Here is a 27774-nt window from a genome sequence, read left to right on the forward strand (position 1 = left end):
CCCCCTTCCCAGCTTACGTGCTGCTGCATCCCGCTTGCCCCTGCTTCTTTTCAGACTTCCCGCGAAGATCTGATTCGCGGGAAGCAGGGGAGGGGGAGGAGTAGGTGGGCGGAGCGTTCAGGGGAGTGGAGGAGGGGGAAGACACCTGCGGGGCGGACAGCGTGGTAAGGCTGCAGGGGATGGGGGGAGCCGGGAAGGGGCTTTGGGTGCCCAGCTGCGCTTGGCCGCCGCTTTTCTGTCTATAAATAGCTGTCCGGGGGGGATTTTTAAAAATCTAAAAATGTCCGTGATTTCCCCCCGGTCGGCTATTTATAGACCGAAAAGCTGGACATGTCCGGGGAAATCCGGACATATGGTAGCCCTAACTGCTAGGCCACCAGGCTGACCTACAATATAAAACCTGCTAAAGAGACACCCCCTCCCCCCCGGAACGAGTGACTACTTGCAGAGGCCACGGAACACCACCACTCTCTAGTGTGCAAGCCTGTGGAGAGAGACCACTCTTACAAGCGACCACATTTGCTTACTCCTGTGAGTGGTCGCTCTTGGCAGGTTTTACTGTACTTGTTTTTCTGTTTTCTAGAAGTATTTGTGGAAGGTAAAGTTTACTAGTTTAATCTCTTTGCTGCTGCATAAGGAATTAGTGGAATGACCATATTATTTCAAATTTGATGCTGCAAACTGCTCAAGTTGCCTCTTCTATCCTCATGCTGCTGTCTGATCAGTGCTTGTTTCAGCAGAAATAATTCCTGTTTCTGAAGTGTAGGCTGTACTTTCTACAGAGATGAGAAACAACTTAGATTGCATAGGACAAATGGCACGAATGTTGCTGCCCTAAAATAAATAATAATTATACTTCGCTCATATGTAGGACACTTACTAGGTGGAGAGTTACATGAGTGGCATGGTCTAGTGGTTAGAGCAGAGAACTAGGTGCCAGGACTCATGCAGCCTTACTTTTTGGGAGTGCTGCGCAAGCTAGCTCCAACCGAAGTGCAGAGGAACTAACTGTGTTCAGTGCCTGGAGAACTAGGCCAAGGAGATCTTTCCCCAGCTCTTCCAATAATTCACTTTGAGGCTTCGGGCAAGTCACCTTAGGCCAACGTTTTCAATGGGAGCTGCATTTGCTCATCAAGGATAATTTTTTGAACATAAGGGCCAGGATTGTCTTTCTTTGCTATGAGATCCAGTATAGCCCGTTCTACCTTTAGCAAAGGCTCAAAATTTTCTGCTCAAAAAATGAGACTTCAGCCTCAGTAGTGATTAAATCCATCGTGAAATAGGCAAATTCCTTGGACTCATCTTTCTTGATCTTTTTAAGAGTACCCTTATGCATCCTAGATGTCTCTATTCACGTGTTGTTTAATTTGCCACATTGTTTTGTGGTTGGTCTTGACTGATGATATGCTTCATTTGCATTTGCCTTAAAAAAAAAAAAAAGTCAAAATGTAACAGCAGCTAACTGAGAGTGGATACTGACCCTGGCCATGTAACAGAGGTATAACCTTTTGTGACCATGACCCTAGCCTATGATGAGGGTCAGGAAACAAAGATCCATCTCTTGCCAGCACTTCAGTGTTTTGCACCTTTATTACAATATTATTGTAATAAGGAAGTGATGGTAAATCAAAGATACAGAGGTCTTTTAGAAAGAAGACTTTGCAAAGATGATGCTTCAGCAGGACTTATTGGGGGGGTTGGGGGGAACAATAGTTGAGCAGTGAAGTCCTCCACAATCCTGTAGTCCTCATGCATGTGTAAGAAACTGAAAATGGCTTGATCACATGATGTCTTTAGAACTTGCTTATTACACAACTTTCAGAGGCCACCCTGTGATTTGATAGATATTGAAATGTGAATGGTGTAGAAGTTGGCAGAGTAATGTATCATGAGCAGACAGACATTATGAAATACATGTCTATGGCCATAATAGTGGAATCTTTTAAGAGTCTTTGTAAAGAGACCACCATTATGCCTGCCAGGTGAAAACACCAGTCTGAGCAAACAGTTATGCTTAATTATTTACTTTTGCAGCAGTTTTGATTTAGACAGCAGTTTTCTTTCTTTTTTTTTCTTCTTCATTATCATTGAGTTGGATCTGGCACAGTGACAGCTTTGCTCTCATGCTTGTCACAGTGTGGCCTTACACAGGGTTCTCGTTAGCTACTTCTTAGGATTTGGTTGTCTGTGATACTGAGAGCAAATCTGGTATTTCTGTGCATGACTCAGTGAGATGCTCTGATTTAGTGGCACTGGTTTAGTCACAGGCTTGAACTGTCTGTGATCAAAACCTGCACTCTAATCACTCACATGCCTTCACAGAGGCTAACTTTACACACTATCGAGTCAGTGTCCAAAAGCTTTGATCAAATTGCAGTCATGTGCTGCTGAGATCAACTGAACACAATGGGTAGTGTCCAAGTGCAGCACTGTTAAAACTGTGTGGCCTGAGTGCTGCTTCGAATTCTCATCCTGAGAAGAAAAGTATAACACTGCTCTGCAGCCAAAATGCTTCTGAAATAAATGTAGTCAAACTTTACTAATTCTGGGTCACTGAGAACGAAAATGATGCTTAAAATTGTTGATTGGCTCTAGTTTTCAAGATGTGCTATTGGGTCAGTATATACGACCCTTGACTTGGGAATGGCGGAGGATAAGTGAGTTATAAAGGGAAGGGATCTCAATTTAAACCAGAAATGACTAAAATACATCTTTGACTGGATCTATGAATAAATCTATGACTGGGTTTGGACAGTACTTGCTTTTTAGGCAAAACAATGAATGATGCAATCTGAAGCTGGTATTGCGTCATACATGATATTAATTGCATCATGTTATTCCTAGAAGTCATGGATGATGCAACCATAACGAAGCTTACATCACTCTGCTGAACAAATTGCCCTATATCAGCTCTAGAAATCATACAGTGTCGTGCTCTCTTATTTGTCAGTGTTTGATTTTGCAAAGGGACACATTTCTGTTTAGCCAAAGTGAGCAGAGATGCCTCGTACTTGTGCAGATAACTTCTGCTATGTTTGTAGTGAAGTGACTTTTGCATCACAGAAGCGCAGTATAACCACTATGGTTAAGAAAGCCTATCACCTTTATTTTGGCTGCAAAATTGGAGATCAGGACAAGAGGTGGGCCCCACACATATGCTGCAACACTTGTGCAACAAATCTTCACCAGTGGTTGAACAGGAAAAGGAAATCTATGCCTTTTGCAGTGCCAATGATTTGGAGAGAGCCAACAGATCATACCAGCAATTGTTACTTCTGCATGGTGCCTCCAGTTGGGAAAGGTGTGTCAAAGAAGAAAAAGTGGACTGTGCATTATCCAAACATTCCATCAGCTATACGCCCAGTACCCCACGGAGAAGGACTGCCGGTTCCTGATGCACCAGAATCATTCTCACTTGAGTCAGACGAGGAAGAGGATGAAACTTCTGGTCCTGAACCATCAATGTCACAGGACCCACATTTTCTCCCATCCTCCTCCTCTGAACCACACCTCATAACACAAAGTGAACTGAATGACCTTGTCAGGGATTTGGAACTACCCAAGAGTAAGGCAGAGCTGTTGGGCTCCAGACTACAGCTGTGGAATCTCCTGGCAGGTGATGTTAGGGTTTCCATGTTCCGTGACCGTCAAAAGGATCTTGTCCCATTCTTCTTCATGGAAGGTGATCTTGTAGCCTGCAACAACATCGATGGTGTGATGGCAGCCCTCGACATCGTTCACGATCCAGATGAGTGGAGACTGTTCATTGATTCATCGAAGACGAGTCTTAAAGCTGTTTTACTGCATAATGGCAATGTTTTGCCATCAATTCCAGTTGGTCATGCAGTCCATATGAAGGAAACCTATGACAACATGAAACAACTTTTGAGGTGCATAAACTATGACCAACATCAGTGGCAGCTTTGTGGCGATTTGAAGGTTGTTGCTCTCTTGCTTGGTCTGCAGACTGGATACACAAAGTACTGCTGTTTTCTCTGTGACTGGGATAGTCGTGCAAGAGATTCCCACTATATCAAGAAAGATTGGCCACTCCGACAGTCATTGGAGCCTGGGAGGAAAAGTGTTCAGCATCCACCACTTATTGAATCAAGGAAGATTTTGTTACCACCCTTACACATCAAGCTGGGTCTGATGAAGAACTTTGTCAAGGCCATTGACAAAACACAAGCAGCTTTCAAGTACCTCCGTGGAAAATTTCCAAGGTTAAGTGAAGCTAAGATAAAGGAAGGTGTCTTTGTTGGTCCTCAGATTCGTGAACTTCTTCGAGATGATGCATTTGACCATGCACTGCGTGGCAAGGAAAAGACGGCATGGAAAGCCTTCCAGTTAGTGGCAATAAATTTTCTCGGAAACAACAAGGCAGACAACTACAGGTTGTTGGTGGAAAACCTCCTCAAGGCATACAAAAGCCTTGGTTGCAATATGTCACTAAAGATACATTTTTTGCACTCTCATCTAGATTTTTTTCCACCGAACTGCAGAGCAGTGAGCGACGAGCACGGCGAGCGATTTCACCAGGACATTGCAACAATGGAGAAACGCTATCAGGGCAAATGGAGCCCATCAATGCTTGCAGACTATTGCTGGACAGTGACAAGAGATGCTCCATTTAATGAATACAAGAGACAAGCCAAGAAGCGCCGAGTAGACACTGAATAGGACTAAACTATGTACATAATAGTTTTTTGCCTTTTGTTTCATAATAAATTTTATTTATATAACCCTTTTGCTGATTTTTAAAGTGTTACATAAACAGGACAGGTGAAGTATTATCATGTAAAGCAACCATAAACACATGAAAAGACCTAGGTTTACAATTTATGATTAAAACTCTACTATCTACACTATATACATAGACATAAAATGTAAAAACTTAAATAGCTTAGAAACAGTAGCCAATCAGTTGTTTTAATTGTCATATTTGAATTCAGCACATCAAAATACATAATAAATAGCACATTTTATCTCTGAAGCAGACGACTTCTCAAAAATTGTAGACCAGTGTAATCAGACTCAAAGTTGCTCACTCTTTTTACCAAAAACACATTTTGAGCCAGCCATGCGGGGGGTGTGTGTGTGTGTGTGTGTGTTGGGAGGGGAATTGGGGTGTGGAGTGGGAGTATTTCTCTAGACTTTGGCAGCTGTTATGTCTGATTCCTGTGAGAAGCTGGAAGATTGTTCTTAAGTCACTACAAAATCCAAACATAACCTTATCTGGGTGTGTGGTAAAGGAGGTTGGGGGGGGAGAAGAGCAGGAGGTGCACACATGACATTCTCTCTCCTAATGAGCAAGTGGGCCATTTTTCTGCCCCCTTCCTTCTCTGCTGACCTGCAGATCTGCCTGGGGAAAGGATGCTGTGCCACGTAAGGACGGTTGTAAAATATTCCTCCACCTACAAGAGAACCAGAGGCCAGCAGGAGAGAAATGGCATCTATCTCAGACATAGTGCCTCCTGACACAGTCTAGATTCCACAACCTCCCCTTGCTCGGGGCTGTGCCTAGGGGCAAAGTTCATCCCATGATAATCAGTAATAATACTCTAGCTTTGGAGAGGTATATGTGGCTCTAAAGCTAGTACCTGGCCCAGTATACAACTTTCCATAATCTTCTGTGCAGATGTCTGTTTTTAAAATGAGCATAGGAATACTTTTATGAATGTCTTCAACTTTAAGGGACTAAATAGATTAATAAAAAGCTGTTGGGGGAGGGAAATACAAGTGGAGAAACTATTAGTGGAGGCTGTATTTATATTAATGGGCTTGGAATTAGGGAGAAAAAAAATATACATAAAAGCTTCAACAGTGTTCACTTTTTTTTTTGCTAGTATTTTCTCTGTACAATATCTGATCTGTCAACATTTCACATAAAAGAACTAAAAATCCTTTTTCAGCATATGGCATTGCCTCTATACAGGGAGGCAGTTTTTAGAAAAATAACCAATTGTTTTTCTTAACAGAGTTTGAGAGATTTCATTGAAAATGACTAGCAAAACAACTAGCACAACAAACAATATAGCTCAGGCACGAAGAACTGTACAGCAGTTAAGAATAGAAGCTTCTATCGAAAGAATAAAGGTGAGAAACATTCTTACTGATCTTTCTCTTTTTTTATATGAACCATGTGAATTACGGCAGGTATATTTTTAGTAAATTCCCAATATATATGTACATATTTTTTTTATTATGCAGTTTACCTCACAGGGGTTATCTTTGAATGTGGTAGTTTCACTCATACCTGTGGTACTGAACTTTACAGATTTCCTTATTGTTGCTATAGAAAAAATTGTACCAAGAGTATAATAGGTACTTTATGGACGTGTGAGAAGACCAAATCTTTGCTACTGTGAGTTTATAATCTAAATCTATAATATGGAGTGGGTGGAAGATGAGATGTGATTTAAAGCAGGTTTTTTTTTCCAATTGAGCCATGTTAGTTTTGGATGTTTAAATTTTACTTTATATATCTTTGCAGGTAGATCAAGGGTTTGTAGCCCTCTTGAAAGAGGAAGAGAGTTGAGACAGGGTGCACCTAAATTATGGTGGACAAGGAGCCCAAACTTCTCCCTTTTTCTCCCTGCCCCACCCAGTGGTTAAGGAATTTGATTAAGCTAAAATATCACCTATTAAGATTTGGCTTTTTGTTGTTGTTCTAACCATACCATTCCTTGCCTTCATTCTCCATTTTATTAATACTCTCTGCAGTCTACCGACTGTCCAAACGTCAGCAGACTGGTTAATACACCTGACGTAGGTACTTTTCTTACAGTCAGCTAGAGATTAGGAACATGCAATGTCTTGCAAGGAAATGACTGAATCAGTTTCCTAGAAACTGTAAGTCAATTGATGACACTTCAGTGATTATTAACAATGATATCTAAACATATAAAATCTTTTTACTAGAAGCCTGCTCTATTGTTCTGAACCTGCTGTTCAAATCTCAGAAAAATGTAAAGTTACTCATGCCTAGCTTCCCAAAGTACCTTTAAAGACACAGCATCCTGGCTTATCCTTGTTTTTGCTTACTTTTTTTCCATTCTACCAACCTCATCAAGGCCAGTCCAAGAAGCAAATCCCAGAAACCTTTGCATTATGCTTGGTGGCCTTAGCTCTGGACCTGAAGATTTTATGGATTTCTCAAACTCTGTTCTTCCATATGCAGAACTAATTCACTGTAGCTATGGATGCATCCCACAGCCCATTCCATCCTATTGCAAATGATCTGGGAATATTTACCATTTTGTGTCTTTTTGCCAGGTGTCAAAAGCATCAGCAGATCTCATGTGCTATTGTGAAGAACATGCCAGGAAAGATCCTTTACTAATGGGCATACCTGCTTCTGAAAACCCTTTCAAGGATAAAAAAACATGCATTATATTGTAGCAGAGCAGTAAGTACCTCCATAGCTTTCCCAAGCAAAACAGACTACAAGCAAATTATTAGAGAAATAACCTTATGGTCACCTGATATCAATGGTGTAAAACAGCAATGTATTTACTATGTGTGTAAACGAATTTTTAAGTTTAAGATTTTTTTTTCTTTATAGTATCCTTACTGGGAAGGAAGATTATAAACTAAATTATCCTATTTCTTGTAAAATGGAATGGGGTCTGTGGCATGCAGCTGGTAATTCTCTTGTGTTGGCTTTTATGTCGATATAACTATGTTGCTCAGGGTGTGAAAAATCCATGCCTCCCGAGTGACGTAGTTATACCAGCCTAACCCCCCGTGTAGACAACTCTGTCGGCGGGAGAACTTCTCCCGTCGACATTGTTACTGCCTCTCTGGGAGGTGGATTAAGTACGCCCATCGGTATAGGAGCATCTTCACTAAAGCGATCTGCTGCAGCACTGTATGTGAAGACTAGCCCTAAGGAGAGAGGCCTGGATGAGGTGAAGGTCTTTTAAAAAATGTGTAATGTCTGCATTTCAGTTTAAGGTATTAGGCTACACAATCAAGATCAAAGTTGCCTGATCTTCACCTACAGATCAGCAAGGTAGACAAGTAATTTGACTCTTAATCAAGATTAATTTACTGTAGCTTTTTAAAAATAGTGTATTTGTATTCAATTAGTGTATTTATGTATTGGTTTTGTGTGTGTGTGTGTGTATATATATATATGTGTTTGTGTATATACACATTCCAAAGTGCATTCTCTCTGACAAGACTCCTTGCAAACAACTGCTGCAATTATTGATAAACTCCATAGGTTCATGCCTTTACCTTCAGTTATGTCTTAACTCTTTTTAAAAGTGAAAAATCTGTTTTTGTGTCAAGAATCAATAGATTTCTGATGATTTATGTAATTTTTCATTTTTGAGAAGATCTAATAAAGGAGAATTTTAATCCTTTTATTCTGCCCCTCTAAATTTTCTCCTCAAATTATGATCAATGTAGCTCCTTTAATAGGGCTACGTAAGACTCCAACACTTTGGAACTAGCATTTCTCTTGCCCCACTGCTAAGGTGAGGGGGAGGATTCTATCACTCCAAGCCACATGGGTCACCTGTGCAAGTCTCATTTAGGTTTTGTGCAGTGATCCAGGATTTGGTTCTTTTAATAATTGAGTTCCCCTTTTTTTAAGGAAAAAGAAGCCAAATCCTATCCAGATTATGATCAAGCAAATGTAATTGGATGGCCTTTCCATAACATCACTGATTTACAAATAGCCTAATAAAGTTTATATACAAGTCTTGTGTATTGATGGAATAAGTGAGTGGAAAGAAAACAATATTGACTTCTAGTAGGTTACCAATGTGTTTTTGTGTGTGGGGGTGTTTCTCTATAGCCAGCTATACAATACCTGAAATTGTGATCTTCTGTAATGATATTTACAGAAATTATTAACCACTTTTAATTTACTGTTTTATGTTGCATGTGTCTAATTCTGTATTAAATTATATAGACACTGTTAATAATATGTTATGTTTTTAACAAACCTCCTTTCAAAAATCTAAATTTGAGACTTCCTGTAAGAAAAAATAAATGCACGGATTGTTCTGTGCTGACATTCAAATTATTTTTATAATTAGAATATTTTTCTAATAACAATTTCAAAACAATCTAGATTTTCACTGATTTTATTTACCATATTTCAGTCATCATTTTATAATGCATCTTGATAAAAATAGTAATTAACTTAGCTGTATACTTTCATAACTGAGCTACTAGCAGCAGTCATGCTGTTTTTCTTCAGTTCTGTAATACCTTGTTTTTTTCAAAGTAACTTTTTACAACCAAAATATTGCCCTTCTGTTGATCTGTTATGGCCTGTGTTGTCAGCAATTTGTGGCTAAATGTTTGAACTGTTTAGAACCCAAATGAATATATGAAAATGTAATATATACAAATATGGTGATACAAAGGTCATTTTGATACCTGGCTCTTTCTCTTTGGCCATTTCTAAGCTATTAGTTTATGATCCTTCTTACTCATAGAATTTCATGTCAGAAGTATTCAGCTAAATTAGAACTTTACAAACTTGTTTTATAACTACTTAAGTTGCATTAATTTGAGTAATGAGTTTAACTGCAGACTTTTTTTTAAACTTTCTTTTTAAACTTTTAAATTTTCTTTTGACCTGAATCCATTTTGTTCGGTTACTACTTCCATATCAAATCTATCCAGCATTTTTACAACTGGAGTCATAAGTGCCATGATTGTGGTTTTTAAATTACTGAATCAAAACATGTAAATGATACATTTTAAAGTATTATCACAAACATGTTGCCATAAAACATACGCTACTGGAAATATTTTCATAAACAACTGGGGCCTGACTGACTTCAATGGGAACTGAATGAGAATTTTGCCATTGACTTCAGTGGGAGTATGAGGAGACTTGGGGTGACTAGCATACTGCACTTGTAACCTGTTGAAAGTGTCTTCATAAATATTAGCATTTTAAATGTTCATAGTGCCACAATGTATGCCTGTTTTTAAAGGATGAGTTAATAGTGATCTATTCACCCCTGTTTAATCTGAAGTGTATTTTTCTACTTTTTTCATACACTTTTGACATCTTTACAATGCAAGGACAAAATTTATAGCAGCAGCTGTTTAATTCTTTCTTATACCTATGCATTTAAATAGCAAAAGAGTTTTATTAGAACATAATTGCCCCTTTACCCACATATATATGGTTAGAAGTAGAGGAAATAGGGTGCCAACTTCTTTCAGGTGCCTTCTAACTTTTAGCCTAAAACACATGGAAACTATAATAAAACAGTGAAATACAACTGACTGTTTCTGATTACTTTTCTATAGGTTTTAAAATAAACTCTCTGTGTATTGTATTTTAAACACAATATGTAGTGTCATCTGAAGGTTCAAACAGCTACTTATGTTTTTATAATATTACTCTTTAAGTATACAAAATGCAGTATAAAGTAAACCTTTTTGTTTGATGAACTTGTGAAGAGAAGCAGTCATGCAGATTGGGAAGAATTGTGAAGATATATGGACTTTCTAGTTAGTGAGATGAAATAACGAAAACCAAACCACCCCAAATTCATAGCTGTTGGGATATTGGACGTTGCAGGAATGATTTTCAGCCAGGCTAGCTAAGCAGAAAAAGCGGAACCACAATACTGCAACTTACTTGGTGCTCTGAGTGCAGATACCTCAAATGTAAAATCTTTGTGATTGTAAAATGAACCTGATATTATTCCAGAAAATGTTAGGGTTCTTTTTCTTAAACTAAAAGGCCCATTTGCTTGGTTTTTTCCCCCTCTGGGTTTACTAATTTGATTGTTTTAATACTGTGTTGTTTTGTATTGTCATTGTAACTTCAGATTCACATGAATCTTATCACAATTATTTGCCTTTGACTTACAAATGGCTTTATGAAATCCTTTTGTTTTCTCTAACATGCTTTTGCCATTCATCAGTGAGCCTCTTAAAGTAGTTCATTGTGGTCTTTGTATGGAAGAGGGCTTCTTATAGAAATGAGAGAAAAAACTGTTAACCAAGAGAATTTGATGGATGGCTAACACGTTCAATATCATGGATATGAAATACTTTATTAAAAATATCACTGCTTTGTATATTGTTTCAGCTTGTCATTGTAGTTCAGTTCACTTTCCAATGCACAGAGCCTGTTGAGGAATTAGACAAATGTCAGCCATCCAGAGGGTCCGAAGGCTTTCAGCACAATGGTGTTGAACACTGACAAAGACGATGTTCTTGGAAGAAAGACAGACTAGATGTAAATTTGGGGTGGAGGTGGGAGGGGAAGGAATGATTCGCTCTGTAGGTAAAATTCGCTAAGCACCAGGGTTTAAATTGGGAGGGTGGCTGTGTATGTGCAGTGTTACGACCAACTGTAATCTTATGCGCCAAATCTTAGCTTCCTCTTTTTTAAAAAGTCTCTCTCACCTTGTGGTTACAAAAAAACAAAAAAAAGTCAAAATGTAGCAGATAGAGAGCTCTGCCTGCTCATGCAGAGAACCTGAATTAAAAGCTCTGAGAGAAACTTAAATGGTGACTGCTCATCTCAAAGAAGTGTTAACTTGGTTGCTGAATGAGAATAAATTTAAATGTGAATGTTGTCTTTCACTGTTGATCAAAGCTTGTAGGGAAGGAGAGGGAAGATCATGTTATGAAGATCTGCATGGTGAACTTCAAGTGACATAATTTGTGATGCCATTAATTGTTAACATTTGGAAGAGTTGGGGCCCCCCCCCCCCCCCCCCCCCAGCTCCACAATCGAGGAGGAGCCAAGCCCATTAGGCTAGCAGAGCCTAACAGGTACCTGATCTGCACAGAGGGGAAACCAAGTCATAGCCCGGCAGAGCATGGAGGACGTATTTGGAACATCTGCACACTCTTCTAGTGAGTGGTATCTCAAGTGGGCAGACCTTGGAAGAATATGACTGTTTTATTTTTCCTGTTCTACTCTTGCGGAGCTCCATTGGGGTCAGTAGAGTTGTGCCAGCCCAGATTCAGCCCTGCATGAGGATCTCTGATTCAAATGCTCCCCTGGCTCAAAGGTATTTCTAACTTGCTCAGTATTATCCCTTTGGAGTTATAAGGACCCCTGCTTAAATTCTGGTGGGAGACATGTAGTTCAGTGCATGTCTTTCTACAAAATCCAATCATGACTATATGACACACCTATTGAGATCCTTGAAATTTACCCATTGGGCTTCTTTAAATCTTGTTTCTATTTCCCTAGTGCCCTTTTATTAAGTCTTTCATACAGGAGAACCCCAGAGTTACAAACTGACCAATCAATCACACACCTCATTTGGAACTGGAAGTATGCAATCAGGCAGCAGCAGAAACCAAAAAAAAATATAAACCAAATACAGTACAGTGCTGTTTTAAACATAATTTTTTTTAAAGGGGGGGGCAGTATTTTTCTTCTGCATACTAAAGTTTCAAGCTGTATTAAGTCAATGTTCAGTTGTAAACTTTTGAAAGAACTACTATAATTTTGTTCAGAGTTATGAACATTTCAGAGTTATGCACAACCTCCGTTCCTGGGCTGTTCGTAACTCTGAGGTTCTACTATAGTTGAAATAGAATTTGAGGCTATAATTTGTATTCCTGATTATCCTGTGTGAGTGTGATCTGTCTCACACTCAATGAGCAGGTTCGTATAAATGTTTTGTTTGGCCCAAGCATTGGGAGCACCAGTGAGCTATGCAAATCATCCTAACTGACTGCCAGTAGTAAAAACTTCATGCCAAACCATCAGGCATTTTGTTAATGCCACATATTTTACTGGAAAATTGGTTGAGATGCTTATTTGTTATTAAAAACCCGTAGTAAGAGTACATACCAATTTTTTTAATATTATTTTTCATGTCCTTCCAGTTGCAAAACTGGTCTGTCTTAGTCCAGTTGCACAGCTCTCAGAGGCAGAGAGAAATTATAACTAGTAAATTTTTAAAATCCATAAAAAATATTAACTTTTAAGGGGTGATATCTCAAAGTCTGCCCAGGCTAGAAATAAGCTCCATATTCCCATTGGAATAGGGGACTCGGGGAGAATCATTCTCACCTCCCTAAAGATATGAAGCATTTCTGTCTCCTGAATGCTTACAACCCAGATCTCCCGAGTCCTACCCCGCTGCTACAACACCATCCTTCCTTCATCCCAAATCCATGTGTCATTCATATATGTTAATAGAAAAAGCTCCTCTAAATTAATGTTCCATCTGGGGCTGCTGTGCTGGTGCCACAGATTGTGCCCATTCCAGAAGGAGGCAACAGCTGCTGAAATTCATTGAACAACTTGGCAGCCACAACACAGCTACCACTATACAGATGATGATAAACACAGCACTGAGGGGAACTTTCAAGCATGCCCTTCATCAATGAGCACATGCAGAGTACTAAGGCAAGTTACAGGGCCCCATCTAAACTAGTATGTAAGGGCTACTAATGTTCCTTTACACAGATCCTGCAAAAGCCCCCGTGTGATGCAGCATGCAGAAATGAGACAGCAGAAATTCAAATTGAAAGGAATTCTATTGAGTTAAAATATGATTTTAAAACAAATACTTAGTTTTCTATAGCATTACTGCCCAACGTTATTAAAACTGATTTAAAAAAAAAAAATTCAACTTCACAGTATTTCTGCAGTTTGTTTGCTCCTTGTATTTCACTCAATTTGGACAATACAGGAGAGTAGTCCCATTTCACTTTAGTTTATAATCATTTTATAGTCTGGTTCTGGTCCTCAGGCACTGGTTCAGTGTTTAAGTTCCAAACAGAGAAGGGGGAGGTTTAAATCCAAACAAAAAGCTGCTTGATTGGATTTTTTTTTTTCTTTTTCACATCAAGAAAATGTTTCTGTATGGTAGTTCAGGCCCAAAGAGTCAAAACAATCTGTCAGTGTCCCTGGGCATAAGAGATCTGACCTAATGGCCAATCCTGTTTGGACAGGAGTCAATGGTACAGCTACTGTTGACTTCAGTGAGAGCAGGATCAGGCCCTTATCGCAGTGCTCTCCTTTTAAACTACGGGTGGCGTGGCACTTGCAAATGCGACACCATTCCACATCATGGCTCATGTGAGCAGATCCCTGCATCTGCAGGGAGTCCCACTAACTTCAGTGGGACTTGTCATGGGCCTGACTAGGACTGGGGCATATAATGCAATGGAAAATATTTCTACACTTAAGGGGGGTCTACTTACATTACCATTTTCAGAAACTCACTTAGTAATCTGCAGCATTACAAAATGCACATTAGTTGACGCTTCCTCTCTTCAATTAAAATGATTGGAAATCATAGGTGGGGACACGAAAAGGGTGAAAACCTGGTTCCATTGATGTCAGTGGGGTTAGGATGTGTTTATTTTGGCTTTAACTGTGCTGCTCTCTGGTCATTTTGCATATGGGCACATCTAATGCCTTTGTGAGTCATGGGAAAGTGACAAATCTTGGCTGCCAAAGGGTTTCATCCAAGTCATAAAGCAATTCCAAGATACTTTTTGAAGTAAGAGCCCTGAGCCTGCCATGAAAGAGTTTAGAATTTCTACTGCTCTCAGCCAAAATTTTGGTTTTAGAATTTTGATAAGTGCAAAGTGCTTCACACACACTAAATCCAATAGCACTCATGTAGGAGAAATACATTCATTTCATGCATGGAGGCGGAGCGTGTTTAAGTTCATCATTGTAAATAAAAGAAGACTTTAGGATTCTGCAGGAATGATCCAAAATGTCTTACAACAGCTCTTCCTGCCTGCATTCTTACAGTTAGTAATAGAAAGTGTCTTGCCCATTCTCACATAGTAAGTCAAGGATGGAGCCAGCAAATTGTATCCATGAATACTGACTCCCAGACCTGTGCTCTAATCATTAGATGTCATATAGAAACTAATAGGTCCACCTGAATGCTTAAGTCTTTTTCCATGACATTATTTCACAATGATTGGGAGTGGGGGGGAGAATCTGTAATAATTAGTCTGAAACTTCCATCTTGTACTGAATTGACCTCTGTGTACCACTGGCCTGTATGGGGTGGTTCCAAACTATTCAGTTGTGTCATAGGCCATGTACTGCAAAGAGATAAAAGAGATTCTCTTTTAGATCATGTACTAGAGGTCTGTGTTTCTGGAGTGGAAGGATGTGTGTTATAGCCCTACTCTTGCCACAAAGTTCAGAGTAGCTATATTTTGCTGCAAAGTGATAGCAGTGATGTTGCAAGTAGCCACAGCTGTTTTACAATACCTTTCCAGAAAACAGCTTATATTTGTATACATGCTAAAATGCCTTTCAGTGAGAAGGGCCACAAGAACTTTCTGTTCTCTGAGGGATTGTACACATTCATTCTGCTCTTGATGTACACTCGACCTGCACACATCAGAATTTTTTTCCCTCACTGGTACTCTCTGGGGTGGCTCAAGCACCGCCTGCTGCAGCGCACCCCTGCACACTGGCATAAAGGGCCATGCTGCCCCAGAGTGCCCTCAGCTCCTTACCACCCATGACAGTTGTTGGAATTGCTGTGCTTGCCTTAACAAGTACTCTGTGTGTTCATTATAAATTAATTGTAGATCGCTTCTAGGTTTATACTGATAGCACTTAGTTAATAGTGTAGATAGTATACGTTTTTCTTTTTTGGTCCCAATTGGAGTGTTTTTCTGGTACTCGGTACTGAGGGATGCCTCAGTCACCGGGCTTCAAGCCCTGCATCTCTTGCCAGGTGGCACCAGAACAGGGGGGACAATGTCCACCCCCCCCCATTTTTTACCAGCTGTAAGGGCGAGCGATGGGAGGAGGGTGGGGGAAGAGATGGCACAGGAGCAGGGTCTCAGGGGAAAGGCCAGTGTGAGGGCGGAGCCTGAGGGAGAAGGGGTGGTGTGAGGTTGGGACTTGGGGAGAAGGGGCGGGGTGGGGGCAGGGGCTCAGGGTGGCATGGCGGGTGAGACTACAGTTTGGGCACCTGTGGCATCCCCACTTTTAGGGTGCTTCCACTGCTCCTGTATCTTCCGCTAGGCCAATGCCCATAAGCGACCCACACTCAAACTGCTTGAAGTGTTTAGGGGAAGCTCTCATTCAGGATCATTGCCAGATCTGTGAAGACTTTAAGCCTCAGACAAGGAAAGAGAGAGAAGCCAGGCTAAAGTTTTTACTCATGGAGGCAGCCATGAGACGTCTGGTCGATCAGGCTCAGCAGCAAGTGCCTCGGCATTGTTTAGACGTGTGCCTCCTATGTGGCCTGAGTCCCGACACTGCTCACCCTCTTTAGTGCTTAAGAAGAGGTACAAGACCTGTAAGCAGACCACCAAGAGGGGATGGTCCTTGGTACCGAAGTCATCTAGGCATGGGGATAAGAATAAAGTGCAGCTGAAACCTAAGCACTCCTCTTCAAGCTGGTACGGCTAACTCTGGCACTGAGGCAGGCACCGTCCCGTTCGGAGCATGAGGGAGTGCCTTCTACATCTACGGCACTGCACGACCCCGAGACCAGCATTGGCCTAGTGGAAGATACAGGAGTGGCGGAAGCACTCTAAAAGTAGGGGTGCCACAGGTGCCCAAACCGTGGTCCCACCTGCCAGGCCGAGCCCCAACCTCACACTGGCCTTTCCACTGAGGCCCCGCCACTGCAGCACCTCTTCCCCAGGCCCTGCTCCTGTGCCATCTCTTCCCCGCAAGACCCTGCCCCCTGCTTGCTCCTCTCCGCCCTCTCCTCCCATTGCTCGCCCTTAACGGCCGGTAAAAAATGGCGGGGCATTTGCTGCAGCGAGAGAGTGGCTTAGCCTTTCGGTGCCGGTATACCCAGCGGTGCAGGAGCCCGCGCACTAAATACCAGCAGATGCAGGAGGGCAGCATCAGCATCGGTGCAGCGCTTGGTACCATGTCAACCTCTGTTGCCTCAAACTGTACGTCCACCAGTACTGTTGAAAGGGAAGCCTGCAATGTTGGTGGCACTACTTCCAATTCTGCACTGGACTCCAACATCATAGGGAGCAGCCCCTTCAGTCAGGGGAGGGAGAGTCACCCTCCTCTGAATTGGAGATTTGGCTCTTATGTTTCCCAGCCCTGGAGCTGCTCTCACTACTCTCCGCTAAGGCACTACTCCCCTGCTAGGGAACCTTCAGCAGGAGTAGTATCATCAAGTGGATGGCCAGGGGGTCACTGGACCCACTACCAGTCCAGTGGCCTTATTGGAACATGTGGTTCCCCCCCTGGTTTCTAGTTCATACGTGACACATTCCTGTTTTGTGTCCTCAGAGAGGCATGGGGCATCTACTCACCAGGCACTACCTTTTCTATAGCCCGATACCGAGCAGCAAGAGGTAGTTCAGGAGGACCCTGCTGGACAGCTAGTGGAGGAAGAGCTGCCTCAGCCTGTGCGGGCCTCTTCATCCTCTCCTGATGAGGCAATCTCCTCAGGGGGCATTTAGCCTCCACCAGAGGACTATAGGGCCCACCAGGAGCTGTTAAAGAGGGTAGCCTTAAGCCTGGTAGAGGAGGCTAAAGAATCCTCGCACTGCTTTGTTGACATTTTGGCCACAGCAAGGCCTTCAAGAGTGGCCTTACCTATTAACAAGGCAATTATAGACTTAAGGCTCTCTGGAAGACCCCTTTGTCCCTGCCCCCCCACCTTAAAAAGGGCTGAACATAAATACTATGTAGCTTCCCAGGGGGTTGAAATATATGTCTGTGGGAGCTGCTTTCCTGAAGAGACTATGAGTACAGGTCTACCCTTACCTGGACAACTTGCTAGTCAAAGGCTGGTCCAGGGCTCATGTTCGCTCCGATGTTCAACTCATCCAGTCAACCTTCAAAGCTTTAGGTCTACAGATCAGCTTAGACAGTTCTACCCTTTGTCCAGTGCAGAGGATGGAGTTTATAGGAACAGTACTAGACTCTACTCAAGCCAGAGCTTTCCTTCCAGACACAAGATATCAAACAATTTGATCTATTGTGGCGCATTTTAAGGTCCACCCTCAGCTTTTGCTGACTATGATGATGGATGTGTCTGCCCTGGAATGGGGAGCTCATCTGGGGACCCCTCCAAACTCAAGGTCCTGAAGGGATCTCTCTCTGCATATTAATGTCAGAGAGCTAAGGACTGTCTGCCTCTCCTCTTCACATGTTAAAGGGAAAAGCCTGTTTCTTCTCACAGACAACACTATGGTGATGTTTTACCTCAACGGGCTGAGAGGCGCTCGCTCTTCCCTGCTTTGTCAGGAAACAATTCACCTATGGAACTTTGATTGAATTGGCAATGCAAATCTCAAAGCCTCTTACCTTCCAGGGGTGCAGAACAAGCTGGCGGACTGCCTAAGCAGATCATTTATGAGCCACCATGAGATGTCTCTGCTCCTAAATGTAGCCAGATAAGTTTTTCAACAGTGGGGACTCCCAGCTAGACCTATTTGCAAACAAAGCCAACAGGAACTGCCAAAAATTTTGCACCCTCCAAGGCAACAGTCCCAGTTCCATCACAGAGGCTTTCCTAGATGAACAAGCTCTACTATGCTTTTCCTCCAATCCCACTCCTACACAGAGTGGCTGTAAAGATCAAGTGGGACCAGGCCCGAGTTATATTAATAGCCCCAGCATGGTCATGACAGCACTGTTTCTCACTCTATTGGATCTGTCAGTGGCACCTCCAATTTCACTCCTGTTGCACCCAGACTTGATCTCCCAAGATCATGGTTGGCTGTTCCACCAAACCTGTGGGCCCTTCATTTAATGGCCTGGAGGCTCTATGGCTAAATCCTAGGGAGGAGTTTTGCTCGGAGCAAGTTCACCATGTCTTGTTAAATAGTAGAAAGTCCTCCATCAGAGATGCTTCCATATCAAAATGAAGGTGTTTTTCTGTCTGGTCTCCTCAAGCCAGGGTCTTGCCAATGCAGTTCTCTACCATATATATCCTGGACTATCTATTGCACCTACAACAGCAGGGATTAGTGGTTTCTGCTATCAAGGTCAACCTGGCAGCTTTCCATCCCCATGTGGATAACCATTCTATATTTTCTAATGATATGAGAATCAGATTTGTGAAGGGCTTTAACCTAATTTCGTTGAAGCTCATGGGGCCACCATTTGAGCCTGTATGAATGTGCTCCTTACTACACCTATCTCTGAGCGAGGCTTTTCTGGTAATTATCACTTTGTCCAGGAGAGTGGCCACACTGCATATTCTGACATCCAAAATGCTTTCTATGATCTTTTTTAAGGATAAGGTGTACTTGCACCTTCATCTGAGATGTCTCTCTAAAGTGGTATCTCATTTTCATATTAACCAGTCAATTTACTTATGTGCATTTTATCCCAAACCACATGTGAATAGAGAGAAGCAACATCTGCACACCTGAGACATTAGAAGAGTGTTGGCATTCTACAGAGACAGGACAGGACAGTTTTGTTTGTCAGACCCAACTATTTGTGGCCTTAGCAAACAGAATGAAGGGTCTCCTGGTCTCTTCAAAAAGAATTTCATCCTGGATCATTTCCTGCATTCATGTTTGCTGCCGGGCACACTGATGGCACATTCCACAAGATTGCAAGCAGCCTCGAGGGAAGTCCTTGCACAAGTCCCTATCCAGGACATTTGTAGCGCAGCAACCTGGTCTTCAGTTCACATCTTCCCATCCCATGATGCTGTTACTCAGTACTCCAGAGACGATGCTAAATTTGGCCAAGTTGTACTACAGTCTGTGTGCATGTGAATTCCAATCCCTTCTCCTACGTTACGGCTTGTGAGTCACCAGAAGTGGAATGCACATGTGTAATGACTCAGAAGAAAAAGCAGTTACTAACCTTTCGTAGCTGTTGTTCTTTGAGATGTGTTGCACATGCCCATTCCATGACCCACTCCTCTGCATCAGAGTTGCCTGGCAAGAAGGAACTGAGGGAGCTCAGGGAAAACTGGGCCCTTTATGCCGGCACGTAGCAGCAGAGGGTGCTTGAGCCTCCCCCAATGGATACTACTGAGGGGAAATTTTCCAATGGCTGTGCACGGGGCACGCATACACCGTGAGTGGAATGGACATGTGCAGCACATCTTGAAGAATAACAGTTATGGAGGTTAGTAGCCATTTTCTCCATCTCCTCTGCTGAAACACAGCCTTGAGAAGAGTTGGAACAGGGCAACTATTCACGATCAGCAACACCACACAAGCTTCAGGTGGTGAAATGAATAACTGCTACAATTGACATTACGTGAGAAATTGAGATTTTTGTTTGTGATTACAAAACAACTAACTTGAACAGTCAACCTATGGAACTCATTGTCAGGGGATGTTGTGGAGGCCAAAAGTATAACTGGATTAAAAAAAAAAATTTAAAAAGGTCATGGAAGATAGATCCATCTATGATGATTAGCCAAAATGGTCAGGGATGCCACCCCATGCATTGGGTTTCCCTAACCCTCTGACTGCCAGAAGCTGAGACTGGATGACGGGATGGATCAGTTGATAAATTGTGCTGTTCTGTTCATTCCCTCTGAAGCAACCACCGGTCACTGTCGGAAGCCAGGATACTGGGCTAGATGGAGCATTGGTCTAACCCACTATGTCCATTCTTATGTTCTAAGTCTGGGGAAAAGTGACTAGACATGGAAACTCTGCTCCCATGCCCTTCAGATTTGTGATTGGGGCAGATCTCACACAGCAGTAAGTTTTAAGATCTGTGCTATTTTATTCTACCTAGGCTTTTATACTGTGCCAATTGCCATGTTGTCTGGGCACTGTTAATGTAAGACTCCAAATATGCTACAAGTCTATCCATGCCCACTCATAGTGGTTTGGCACAGTTAGGAGTGTCTGTATTCTAACACACTGTCAGTCTGTGCTGTGCTTCCCTAATAATCTTTTATAACACTACTAACAAAAAAGACAGTGTTAGACCAGGTGGATGCTCCTAACAGTGCTGGACAAATTTCTGCTCACACCATTAGATTGGTTGTGGAGATGGGGCTTTAATGCCTGATCAGGATAAAATGAAGCTACTGGCTCGGGACAGATAAGGATTGTAGCTAATCCTCCAGATACTGATTCCAACATTCGTTACACCATTTACCTTATTGACTCAGGAACTAGCAACAAAAGGAACAAAGCCTGGGACAGGAGTTGAAGAAAGATTAAAGATCTAGCAACCTCCAATTACATGTTTATAGTCACATATATTTAAGGGATGACTAAACTGTTTCCTTAATATCTTCAATTCTGCTTCTAAACTACCTCCAGCACAACAGGAAGAGAGGGGATTTTTGATATGGGCATGAGTGGGGGGGGGGGGGAGATATCTCTAACACATTAAGTCTTCAGTGTGTATTTACTTTTGAAATGCTGATAGTAAATTTAAATGCCATGGTAAAGCAGCACATCAGAATTTAAAGAGACACTGTCAAATTAAAAATGTTTTCCAAAAATTCCTTTCCTTTATCACTAATGCTGTCTTAGAATAATTTACTCTTCACCCTTTCTGCTGTAAATTTATCAGTGTCACTTGTGGTTAGAATCACTGTCACATTCTGGTGATCCTGCACTTATGTAATATGTGGGATGCAAACACTGCAGGGGAATGTTTAAACCTGAACTAAAAAACTGTTACTGGCTTTGTTTCAAATGACAAAAAGTTTCTATTAAGTCTGGAAAAAAATTAGTAAATGGGGGCCATAAACATTTCCTTTTAACTTTATTATTTGTATCACTGTAGCCATTAGGACTAGTCATGGCCCACAACCCTGTTTTGCTAGGTGCTGGAAAGACATAGTCCCTGCTCCACAGAACTTACAGTAAAAGTAGAAGACAAAACAGATGGGAAGTACAAGGAAACAATGAGACAATATTCGTTAGCATGACAGGTAGTAATCTCAGAACACCTGTGGCCTCAATATTGTCAATTTTTTTGTAGGCATTGGGACAAAGGAGAGTTTTGAGGTGGGATTTGAAAGTGGATTAAGAGAGAGCTTTGCAGATGTTTATAGGGAACTTCTCTGAGGCATGGAGAAAGTATATTCTTTGCAGCAGTAATCAGAAGGGATATTAAGTGGGGCAAGTTAACCCACTGAGGCCTTAATCCTTCAAAAATTTACACATGTTCTTTACTCTCAGAAATGGGACTCCTCCCAGGATTAAAGTTAAGTATATGTGTAAGGACATTTGCCGGATCAGGGCTCAAGTTTGCAATTAGCTAAAAGCAGCTGTCTTATAGTGCAAGATTCTCACACGCCGAGATAGCAAGTGCATCAAAAAGGGTCTAAAGTTAGGTGTCAGATGTCTCCTACCAAACACTGACCCTAATAGAATATGAACCAGCAAATGAAACTTTTGTATTGCATACAGTTTGGCCCTACAATTAGTCTGTGTTTCCCAGACCCATACTAAAATTGGCCATATTCTGCCTTGCCTTACCCATAGTACAAACTCAGTCTGGTCATTGGGGGAACCCACAGGTTAAATGAGGGCAGAATTTGGTTGGTCTCTATGGATTGCCTGTCAGTCTTCTTTTACATGCAGTTAATCTGGACACAAGGCTTGCTGCAGAAAGAATACCATTTGCAGGGTTATACTGGCTGCCTACGTAACCCCCAGGCCATGTGTCTGAAGTAGATGCCCTGCTGTCCAGAGGTCAAATGTAACTAGGCCTGAAACCAGGTAGAAGCAGCATATAGAGCATGAGGAGAGTCTTCCCAGGTAGGAATACTAAAATGACAATCCTTCCAGGGTTTCTGGGCAATGACCCTGGCCAAAGATGGATTAGCCTCTAAGTTCCTTCTTGGCCTGTAAGGCCTTCTTCATCAGGTCCTGTACAGCTCGGCTGTAAGGAATATGGGTGCATGTTGCTGATGGAGAGATTCTAATGGCTAACTCACCCACTCCCACTCTTTTGTCTTTCTTTGATTTTGGTGGTTGCTCCATACAAGGAATCTATGCTTAGATGGTAACAGAACTGGCAGTGTTTGTCCTAATCTCCCCATCCTGCTAACAGGTGTTGATCCAGCAGGGAAAGTCTTAAGTGGGTTTTACTGACTCAGTGCAGGTGCCTTGTTACCCTTCTCAAATACAAAGGAGGTAGGAGTTGCTAAGCCGTTCATGGACCAAGACATGAACTGCTTTTCAGCATAGGAACCTTGGTATAAAATTCTCAAAAGCACCTAACTCATTGACTTTCAATAGGACCTGAGCTCCTTAGGTGCTTTTGAAGTGCTTGAATAATACACAGCAGACCCCACTGTCACCAATGTACTTTTTTTTTTTTTTTTTAAACTATGACGGGGTTTAGGAATTAAACCCACATCCCACATTCAGGCTTGGTCCTGTAACTTCTGTGTATATAAAACACCTGTGTGCTAAAATGAACTGTAGCTGCAGAATCAGCCCTAGCATTGCAGAGTATTGAATCTGGCAAGAAAGTAAAAGCTAACACTAGGATTGAGATTTTTAAATTTTTATTTCAGTAAAATAAACACCATCCAGTTTCAAACAAATTTATATTAAATGTAGCTGTTTTAACATTTTATTTTATTAAAAAAAGTGGTGTAGTTGTATACCAGTTGCTTAAGGGTATTCTGGTTCTGAAGTTCATAGCATAAATAAAATCTTCATCAATATCATAAAAATAACTTAGTATATCTTAGAATAAAACCTTGAGCATCAACGTCCCAAAATACAATAAATTTTTTAAAAAGTTTTGATTAACCTTTTTGCTCTTTCGTGTTAAAGGTGTTTTAAACCAGAAACTACTAGTTGCACTTTTAAAACTTCAACGTGTTTGGTGCATTTGGAAAGTAACTCAACCATGCAGCTTCTTAAATCTTCCTGCCTGGTTTTTAGTTCCTTTAGTGACACACTTGCTTATAACTCTTTCAGCACAGGTTCTTTTTTCATTCCCATAACTTTCTGGCTGCAAAGTCAACTTCCTTCAGTCCCACACACCATGTTGTTCAATCTCAGTCTACCCACTTGACATCAGTTGTTTGTAATCCGTTCGTCAGGTATAGGGATTTACTTCCTGACCAACTGCTAAAGTATTTCAAAATTTCAGTGCAATTTTGTTCAATTAGTTTTCATCCAAATGCCATCATCGCTCAGGGAGATTAATCACTGGGACCCACTGATCCTTGTAGCGATTTTCCTGGCAAAAGCAAATCAGCTGACTCAGTGCTGGATCCTTCCATTGAGACGCATGGGGATTCTGGAAAAAAAATAGAGTTGTTTCAAAACAAAACTGAACGGTCTTAAATCACTAGTGCAAAAAGACGGTGCTACTAACTAACATACAACTAACATCCAAATGCAAAGCTAAGCTGGATCCTTGAACTCAGATTGTAGTTTGATACAAATAGTCTCCTCAAGCCCTTTAGAGGTTTTGTGAAATCCTATGCTCTATACGTGATTTGCAACAGGGATTCAATATTTAAAAGCTGAGTAAGGGCTTCAGAATCTGGCTGTGGTGGAGGTGTGATCTAGTGGTCAGAGCATTTTAAATACATTCCTAGTTTATGTACTGGCATTTTCTTGATGTCTTGAAATTTTGTTTCACTCTAGTGTTAATCTTGCTGAAAACCACACACAAACATTAATAATCTGGCTTCTTATTTGAAAATACAGGATTATATATGATGGGCCATAACTCCCACTCATTTCAGTGAGAGTTCCATGAGAGTGTCAGGATATTGTAGAGAAGTGGTAGAAAATAGCTTTAACATTATACTGCACCTATACTATTGCATCTAAACCTATAACCCAGAACAGCAAAGCAAACAAGACCACTTAAGATTCCTTTCATGTTTCTTCTGCAGTATGGGCATAATGGAAATGCTGAACAAGTGTTTTGAGGATTATTTTTAGTATAGGGAAAAATATTAAAATAGGAGCTGCATGAATATAAACTTCCTCTACTTTTTAAACAGAAAATTATTGATCCAATTCCTGCTCTGTCTCTCTAAAGAGCAGATGAATTTCAATTGAGTTGAATTATTTCCCTATTTTTCTCCAGAGAAATGTACACAGTAACTTTTGACCCTGGGCTAGAGTTAAGAAATTATTACTAAAGTGTTCAGGCTTGCCAAAAACCTTCAATGAAAATTTCTTCCCACTCCAGCAACTAACCTGTGCTATCTAATCTCTACTCTGAGCCAATTTGTAATAAGGAATAACAAATAGAAGAGGCTGCTGTAGCAAGGTGACTCATGGGGATCTCTCTGATGCGGGCAGGATCTTGAACATGTTTGAACATGCCCATATGGGGAAAATCTTGATGATCAAATCAGGAACAGCTCTGATCCAATGTCCTTAGTAAAGGAAATAACAAAGTAGGGAAAAGGGCATGTCATTCCCCATAGCAAGTTAAAGATAGGCCTGATCTAAGTCCCAGATCTGAGCACTCCCAGATCTGGGGGTGGAGGGTGTAAACCCAGATTTGAATATATAATGGGCAGAACCCTAGATCCAAACTCCATAAAGCTGTGGGTGTGTTCAATATCTTACCCAAATGCATAGCTTAGCTCATCTCTAAAGCAAATCCAACTGTAATCAGGTGAGAAACAGGCCTCGGAGACCCAGCTTAAGCAGCAGAAAGGGAGCTCTCTGTCAGTGAGTCTTTTGTGCTCCTGCTACTGGGGAGGGAGGAGGGGATGGTCACTTACTGTGACAAGCACACAGTGCAGGTCTGCAGGCTGCTCAGCTCCCCCACTTGCCCCCAGAAGCAGCAGCTCAGCCAGTCGGCCTGGGTTGCTCACTCGCAGAATGTTAATGTCATTCTCACAGCAGAAAGCCTGGATCAGGGTGAAGTGGATTTGCAAAGCAACATCCCGATCATCCTCCTCATCTGCCGCTAGCAAACAAAGCACCACATTATCCGGATCCCTGAAGGATGAAACAATACAGCCTGATTAGTCACAGCTAACACACAATTACATATTTAACACAGACACACACGGATGAAACAATGTCACAGCTTATACATATGCAGAAGCTACTATGCAGGCTGATGGTGTGTCTGAGCCACGAGCAACCAAATGTACACGTATGTTCACAAGGTGAGACCTGTGTACATACATGTAGTCGATACAGATGCATCCCTATTTATCTGCTTTACATGCGCACAGGTGTACTTCCCCCCGGCCCCGCTCTACATGCACACAGGTGTACTTCCCCCAACGTTGAACACGCACACACAAGTGTACTCCCCCCCCGCCCCACTCTACATGCACACAGGTGTACTTCCCCCAACGTTGAACACGCACACAGGTGTACTTCCCCTGGCCCCGCTCTACATGCACACAGGTGTACTTCCCCCAACGTTGTACACGCACACAGGTGTACTTCCCCCGGCCCCGCTCTACGCGCACAGAGATGTGCTCTCCGCACACCAGGGGTGTGAGGCGGTTAGCCCAGCACAGCGCACAGGCTGTGCCCAGGGGCACCTCGCCCCGGGGAACACGGGATTTACCAGACAACAGCAGAAGGCAGCCGGGGGCCTCTGGCCTCCTCACTTACACGTTGAGCAGCTTGGCAGCCTCGTAGACCCCGACGGTGACGCTCCTCTGATTCAGGGCTTTGCTGAGAACTTCCTCCAGCGCGCTCCCCGGCGTCTCCATCCTGAGAGCAGCAAGAACAAGCCGAGGCTCCTGTCAGCCACCCCCGGGCAGAGTCCTCGCTGCGCCCGCCCCGGCATCCCCGCGTCCCCCCCGGCGGTGCGATCGGCTGACAGGCAGCCCCGCCGCGCTCCCGTCCCGCCGCGAGCAGCCCCCCGCCCCGCTGTACCTGCCCATCGCCTGCTGCTCTCCAGGCAGCTCCTCCAAAGTCATAGTGCAGCCGCGGGTAGCGCCGGAGCGTGCCCCGCCCCGCCCGACCCTCACACGAACTTGCGCCTCCCCAGCTGCAGCCCCTGCCCCCGCCGCGCCGCCTACACCCGCCAGCAGCGCCGCAGCCTCTGAGCGACAAAGGCGGCCCCGGCCGGGGTTATCCTGCCACCATCCAGCCAACCGTCTCCTTCCTCATTTGCATGCGGCCGCCCCATTGGGCCATGCAAATGTGGTTTCGCGGCCCGCTTGCCCCTTTTGCCCGGGCCCCGCCGGTGAAAGGAGGGGGCTGGGAAGCCGGGCGCGGGACAACAGCGGGCGCCTCCCCTGCCGATTGGCGGGGCAGATGGGTTGGGAGGCGGGGTCTGCGGTGGCAGGGCGCTGTCGATCATCCCTGCAGCCTCTGTGGGCTGCTTCAGCTGTTTTTCTGGTCGGTGCACATTTCTCCCCCCTCTGTGTGGGGGAGGGGGCTGCTGGGCAAAGCTGTTGCCGGGGCTTAGTGCTCGCAAAGCACCAGGACAATAGTAGTTGTTAGTAAGCAGGTTAGAAAAGCCAAGTGTAGCTGCTCGCGTGCAGCGCGTTGTCCCTTCCAGCTGCTGTTCATTGAACTCCTGCATTGAATTCAATGGGGGGAAGCATTTCAGTAGTGGGGTGTGTGACCTGCCACCCAGATGTCACAGGGCATGGGCAGGGGAGGGACCCGGTTTCTGTATCCACCTCGGCTGCTGCATGACTTTGGCATGCATATGGCTCCATTTGGAGAGGTGTTAAGTACCCCCAGCCCCCCTTGACTTCCCTGTAGCTGTTGACTTGCAGTGGGAGCTGGGGGTGCCCAGTGCACCTTTAAAAAAAAAAAAATCTGGTTTCTGTGCCTCAGTTTCCCCCATCTGAACACCTCCCAGGGATGTTGTGTGACTTGGTTCATTAATGCTGGTGAAAGTTGTATGAGGACCTCAGATGGAAGGTGCTTAGGAAACACAAAACAGTATTATTGGGCTCGTGGTTATTATGTAGGGTGACCAGACAGCAAGTGTGA

At 42.9% G+C, this 27774-nt stretch overlaps 2 protein-coding genes across 7 annotated transcripts in view; one reads left to right on the forward strand and one right to left on the reverse strand.

Moving 5' to 3' along the window:
- Positions 1-9681, forward strand: part of LOC112115947 (guanine nucleotide-binding protein G(I)/G(S)/G(O) subunit gamma-12) — a 70424-nt gene extending 60743 nt beyond the window's left edge. For 5 of the 6 annotated variants that reach the window (XM_024213185.2, XM_026655502.1, XM_026655505.2 and 2 more), the window contains 2 exons: positions 5979-6096; positions 7276-9681. In XM_024213185.2, coding sequence (XP_024068953.1) covers positions 6001-6096; positions 7276-7401 — 222 coding nt within the window. In that variant the 5' untranslated portion in view covers positions 5979-6000 and the 3' untranslated portion in view covers positions 7402-9681. The remainder of the gene's footprint in view (positions 1-5978; positions 6097-7275) is intronic. The other variant, XM_026655507.1, reaches the window with a different exon arrangement.
- Positions 9682-23414: 13733 nt separating this feature from the next.
- On the reverse strand, positions 23415-26781 carry LOC113407235 (growth arrest and DNA damage-inducible protein GADD45 alpha-like). The gene is made up of 4 exons (XM_026655496.2): positions 26701-26781; positions 26434-26535; positions 25581-25800; positions 23415-24127 (listed from the first exon to the last, which is right to left on the reverse strand). The coding sequence occupies exons 1-4, from the start codon at positions 26742-26744 to the stop codon at positions 24014-24016; spliced, it is 480 nt and encodes a 159-aa protein (XP_026511281.1). The 5' UTR covers positions 26745-26781; the 3' UTR covers positions 23415-24013.
- Positions 26782-27774: the final 993 nt, after the last annotated feature.

Source organism: Terrapene carolina, unplaced genomic scaffold, assembly GCF_002925995.2.
Source record: "Terrapene carolina triunguis isolate 2854851 unplaced genomic scaffold, T_m_triunguis-2.0 Scaffold210, whole genome shotgun sequence".
Classification (NCBI taxonomy): Eukaryota; Metazoa; Chordata; order Testudines; family Emydidae; genus Terrapene; species Terrapene triunguis.